We start from the raw sequence: 6,202 nt of genomic DNA on the forward strand, positions 1-6,202 counted from the left end.
ATTATTTTTATTTTTATTATTATAATAGAAATAATGATTTATAATCACAAAATTTTGGCCAAATGGTACAGTCTTACAAACTAGCACATCAAACTTCGGTCAGCTTGAAAAGATTGCTTTTTAAATGTATCCAGTAGATGTTGGATGATTTGGTGAATGTATCTGAATGAATCTTCTTCTCTCTCAGGATGATTGGGAGCACAGTAGTAATGGGAGCACCGGCTCTAGACCCAGTTCAGGTTCTCGACCCGGTTCTGGTTCTAGATCAGACAGCAGAGGACGAAACAACCAGTTCAGAGCTCCAGCAAAGGTGAGATTAAACAACACATGCACTGACTGACTTTCTACACTGGATTCTACCTTTTTAAACTTTCACAATGTTTCTGCATTTGGACTGTGTGTGTTTTAGAATGGAAACAAGGACTGTTCTTTGGACATCCTGGGAACGGACATTTGGGCTGCTAACCTGGACTGTCATGGGTAAGATTCATACACACACGAGTAATAAATCTAGCGGTGTAAATAATGACATATCATAGCAGGGCTGCATGATAAACTAAAATAAAACCATAATCGTGATATATAAAGTCTGCGATTTAATTGAAAATAATATATGCACTGTGTGTCCTAAAGTGAAACGTGGCACTGCGTTGATTTACACGTTTTTAGTGTTTCCAAGCGTCTCGGTTCACAGTAAACGCTGCGTCACATGAACCGCATCTCTGCATCTGACGCTTATAATGTGCATGCACCTTCTTCCCCTTCTCTTCTTCCCCTACTCTTCTTCCCCTACTCTTCTTCTCCTACTCTTCTTCCCCTGCTCTTCTTCCCCTACTCTTCTTCCCCTACTCTTCTTCCCCTACTCTTCTTCCCCTAGTCTTCTTCCCCTACTCTTCTTCCCCTGCTCTTCTTCCCATACTCTTCTTCTCCTACTCTTCTTCCCCTACTCTTCTTCCCCTGCTCTTCTTCCCATACTCTTCTTCTCCTACTCTTCTTCCCCTACTCTTCTTCCCCTACTCTTCTTCCCCTGCTCTTCTTCCCATACTCTTCTTCTCCTACTCTTCTTCCCCTACTCTTCTTCCCCTGCTCTTCTTCTCCTACTCTTCTTCCCCTACTCTTCTTCCCCTACTCTTCTTCTCCTACTCTTCTTCCCCTGCTCTTCTTCCCCTGCTCTTCTTCCCATACTCTTCTTCTCCTACTCTTCTTCCCCTACTCTTCTTCCCCTACTCTTCTTCCCCTGCTCTTCTTCCCATACTCTTCTTCCCCTACTCTTCTTCCCCTGCTCTTCTTCCCCTGCTCTTCTTCTCCTACTCTTCTTCCCCTACTCTTCTTCCCCTGCTCTTCTTCCCATACTCTTCTTCCCCTACTCTTCTTCCCCTGCTCTTCTTCCCCTGCTCTTCTTCCCCTGCTCTTCTTCCCCTGCTCTTCTTCTTCCCCTGCTCTTCTTCTTCCCCTGCTCTTCTTCTTCCCCTGCTCTTCTTCTTCTTCCCCTGCTCTTCTTCTTCTTCCCCTGCTCTTCTTCTTCTTCCCCTGCTCTTCTTCTTCTTCCCCTACTCTTCCCCTACTCTTCCCCTGCTCTTCTTCCCCTGCTCTTCTTCCCCTGCTCTTCTTCCCCTGCTCTTCTTCCCCTGCTCCTCTTCTTCCCCTGCTCCTCTTCTTCCCCTGCTCCTCTTCTTCCCCTGCTCTTCTTCCCCTGCTCTTCTTCTTCCCCTACTCTTCTTCCCCTACTCTTCTTCCCCTACTTTTCTTCCCCTACTTCTCTTCCCCTGCTCTTCTTCCCCTGCTCTTCTTCCCCTGCTCTTCTTCCCCTGCTCTTCTTCCCCTGCTCTTCTTCCCCTGCTCTTCTTCTTCCCCTGCTCTTCTTCTTCCCCTGCTCTTCTTCTTCCCCTGCTCTTCTTCCCCTGCTCTTCTTCCCCTACTTTTCTTCCCCTACTTCTCTTCCCCTGCTCTTCTTCCCCTGCTCTTCTTCCCCTGCTCTTCTTCCCCTGCTCTTCTTCCCCTGCTCTTCTTCCCCTGCTCTTCTTCCCCTGCTCTTCTTCCCCTGCTCTTCTTCTTCCCCTGCTCTTCTTCTTCCCCTGCTCTTCTTCTTCCCCTGCTCTTCTTCTTCCCCTGCTCTTCTTCTTCCCCTGCTCTTCTTCTTCCCCTGCTCTTCTTCCCCTGCTCTTCTTCTTCCCCTGCTCTTCTTCTTCCCCTGCTCTTCTTCTTCTTCCCCTGCTCTTCTTCTTCTTCCCCTGCTCTTCTTCTTCTTCCCCTGCTCTTCTTCTTCTTCCCCTGCTCTTCTTCTTCTTCCCCTGCTCTTCTTCTTCTTCCCCTGCTCTTCTTCCCCTGCTCTTCTTCCCCTGCTCTTCTTCCCCTGCTCTTCTTCCCCTGCTCTTCTTCCCCTGCTCTTCTTCCCCTGCTCTTCTTCCCCAGCTCTTCTTCCCCTGCTCTTCTTCTTCTTCCCCTGCTCTGCTCTTCTTCCCCTGCTCTTCTTCCCCTGCTCTTCTTCCCCTGCTCTTCTTCCCCAGCTCTTCTTCCCCAGCTCTTCTTCCCCAGCTCTTCTTCTTCTTCCCCTGCTCTTCTTCTTCTTCCCCTGCTCTTCTTCTTCTTCCCCTGCTCTTCTTCTTCTTCCCCTGCGCTTCTTCCCCTGCTCCTCTTCTTCTTCCCCGGCTCTTCTTCTTCTTCCCCTACTCTTCTTCCCCTGCTCTTCTTCTTCTTCCCCTACTCTTCTTCCCCTACTCTTCTTCCCCTGCTCTTTCTTCTTCCCCTGCTCTTCTTCCCCTGCTCTTCTTCCCCTGCTCTTCTTCCCCTACTCTTCTTCTTCTTCCCCTACTCTTCTTCTTCTTCCCCTACTCTTCTTCTTCTTCCCCTACTCTTCTTCCCCTGCTCTTCTTCTTCTTCCCCTGCTCTTCTTCCCCTGCTCTTCTTCCCCTGCTCTTCTTCTTCTTCCCCTACTCTTCTTCTTCTTCTTCCCCTGCTCTTCTTCCCCTGCTCTTCTTCCCCTACTCTTCTTCTTCTTCCCCTACTCTTCTTCCCTTACTCTTCTTCCCCTACTCTTCTTCTCAGGCTCTCTGTGCTTTGATGGTTTAATGTTTGAAAGGATATAGAAATTAAGACACCAATACATATTTGTATTGTCATTTTACTGTTGTAATGTAAATTTAACCATTATTATTATTATTATTTTTGATTTTTTTTTACAGTGAAATATTAGAATAGTAATATTTGGTATTTGTATTTAGTCATTTCTTTTTATTTATTTAGTTATATGATATTAATAATAAATTATTATTATATATATATAGCAATATTGATATATAATCAAAAAATTTTTGGCCAAATTGATGCAGTCCTACTAACAAGCACAGCAAGCTTGGAATCTTTTTTAAAATTGCAATCACAATTTTTATCAGAAAAATCACAATTAGATTTTCCCCTGTGCATCCCTATATTATATAGTTTTACTGTAATACATACTATAGTATGACTATAGATACACACACTAGAAACGCAGAGTTCATTTACCTCTTTGTTTAGTGAATAGGGTTCTTTAAAGGTAAAACAGCTTGTGAATGGGCGATATAGGTTTATAGATATAGGTTTATAGATATATCTGGCTTTTCTGCTTGTGCTTTGCAGTGCTGACTCAGTCTAATTTAAAACTCTTCATGGCTAAATTTAATTAATGAGGGCTTCGCCTCCACCTTCAGCTCTCTCTCTCTCTCTCTCTCTCTCTCTCTCTCTCTCTCTCTCTCTCTCTCTCTCTCTCTCCTCTCTCTCTCTCTCTCTCTCCTCTCTCCAGTCTAGTTGTTCTTATTTTAGACTTGAGCCGTGTGTAAACATCAGTGTTGAAGTTAGCATCAAATAAAAACTGACCCTATTTATGTTGTAATTCGGCACGATTCATCAGTGCAGGTTAAGAAATCTTTCATCAAAATGTAATAACTTTGTCCACCTCTAAAACCTCTTTTTCCAAACCAAATCCTGATGAATAGAATCAAAATATTCTCAATAAATATCCTGTTTTACTCAGATATATGTTATGTCTACAATCAAGATTCTTACATTACCTGAAGATACACTGTTCAAAAGTTTTGGGTCAGTAAGATTTTTTGGTACCACTTTACAATGAGGTTCCTTTATTAAACATTAGTAAATGTATTAACTAACAATTGAACCTAACAATGAGAAATACATTTACTACTGTTTTTGTTAATCTTTGTAATGTTAGTTAATAAAAAATAAAGCTGTTCATTGTTTGTTCATGTTAGTTCACAGTGCATTAACTAATGTTAACAAGATTTTAATAGAGTATTAGTCAATGTTGAAATTAACATTAACCAAAGATGAACAAATGCTGTATAAGTGCAGTTCATTATTAGTTCATGTTAACTAATGTAGTTAACTAATGAACCTTATTGTAAAGTGTTACCGATAAAAAAAAAAAAAATGTTTTAGAAAGAAGTCTCTTCTGCTCACCAAGACTGTATTTATTTGATCAAAAATACAGTAAAAACAGGTTGTGTTTATTATTACATATTAACATATTGTGGAGTATTATTACAACAGCTATTTTCTATTTGAATGTATATTAAACTGTAATTTATTCCTGTGATCAAAGCTGAATTTTCAGCATCATTACTCCAGTCTTCAGTGTCACATGATCCTTCAGAAATCAGTATAATATGCAGATTTACTGCACAATAAACGTTATTATTATTATCAATGTTAAAGACAGTTGTGCTGCGGAATATTTTATGGAAACTTAATACATTTTGTTCAGGAATCTTTGATGAATAGAAAGCTTAAAAGAACCACATCTGTTTAAAATAGAAATCTTTTGTAACATTATAAATGTCTTTACTGTCACTTTTGATCAGTTTAATGCGTTCAGTGTTAAAACTGTGGTTTTTTTTTGTTTTTTGCACACAGGTTTCAGATTCATGAATTACAGTTTACGCCACGATAATCCATTCAGAGCTCCATATTCCCTTTCAAAACAAGCTCTGAGTTTGTTTTAATTTATTCAGTGGATTTATGAAGCATGTGCCTGAGCTAATTAGCATCTCCATATCAGTGTATCTAGAGTTTCATGAGGTTGAATGAGCATGTCATCAAAAATAGTCATAATGCATTTTCTGTAAGCAAAACTTTTTTTCCTAGTAATTGTAGGGTAGAATATGACCTAGTTCAAGTGTAAATATATATTTGCCTATAGTCAAGGATTCCTTCGGGTGTGTGATTTTGAGTGGTTTTGTGTTCACAGAGGCGCTACGTGGGACATGCAGCCGGAGAGAAACTGGATTTCTCACAGTTTCACAGGAGGGCGTACAGAGGCACACCGAAACACCTCCCCGCTACATTGACCGAGAAGGGTGAGAGAGACGCTCCACTCAACAACACTGACCTGAGATCAGACACATACAGTCTGAAGCGTCTCACATTAACACAGGGCTGCCGGTGGAGCCACAGTCACACTTATATTAGTTTCCTTTGACATGTAAATCTGCATGTGAGGGAGTTTTGAATGTTGGAGTTCACACAATAGTTTAATGTTCAGTATTTGTTGTGCTGTAATGGGGTGTGGCCGTGTGTTTGTGTGGCGGCTCTGCTCACTACTGACCTCTGCTGGATGAAGGCTGTCAGTGCCAATTAAATGCATTGAGGGGAGTTTAACACAGTAATGCCTTCTGTGGTCATATTTGATATACACATATTTCTAAGGCCCTCTAAATGATCAACATGATCAACTATCTAAATTGATAGTTTAGACTTTTTTTTTTTTTTTGCGAGTAAAATGCCTTTTAGGATAATTGTAAAAACGTCCTTTTGCTGGTTTTATAAAGTAAGTGCAAGAATAATGTTTATATTGGTAGTAATGTTTTAAGGTGAACACTTACTGGACTGATGCAACTTAGCTTTACTTGATTATTCATACTTTTCAGATACTAATCATGTTAAAATGTCATGAGCTCCAAATTCTCACTATATTATACTATATATGAGCCATAAAAGCTAAAATATGATACTCAACAAAAACACACCTGCAGATTTTTTTTTTCTGCCTATTTTTTAATATGTCAGGCTTTACAGGTTTAAGATGTTATGAACTAGTTATTTTTTTAGTAAGTATGAAAACTTTAAATGTAAAAATCTTAAAGCCCCAGAAACAATCATTATACATAATAGTTATATTTACTTGATGCTTCTATGTGTTCAAAAA

General features: G+C 40.4%; 1 protein-coding gene across 1 annotated transcript in view; it reads left to right on the plus strand.

The window, feature by feature from the left end:
• The window catches only part of ctif (CBP80/20-dependent translation initiation factor), a 71,947-nt gene that overhangs the window by 25,403 nt on the left and 40,342 nt on the right, over nucleotides 1-6,202 (plus strand). The window contains 5 exon segments of the mRNA XM_082141642.1: nucleotides 188-310; nucleotides 410-480; nucleotides 5,246-5,270; nucleotides 5,273-5,335; nucleotides 5,338-5,354. Of these exon segments, the coding sequence (XP_081997768.1) occupies nucleotides 188-310; nucleotides 410-480; nucleotides 5,246-5,270; nucleotides 5,273-5,335; nucleotides 5,338-5,354 (299 nt within the window).

The sequence above is a fragment of the Leuciscus leuciscus genome, assembly GCF_965113295.1.
Source record: "Leuciscus leuciscus genome assembly, chromosome: 16".
Taxonomy (NCBI): domain Eukaryota; kingdom Metazoa; phylum Chordata; class Actinopteri; order Cypriniformes; family Leuciscidae; genus Leuciscus; species Leuciscus leuciscus.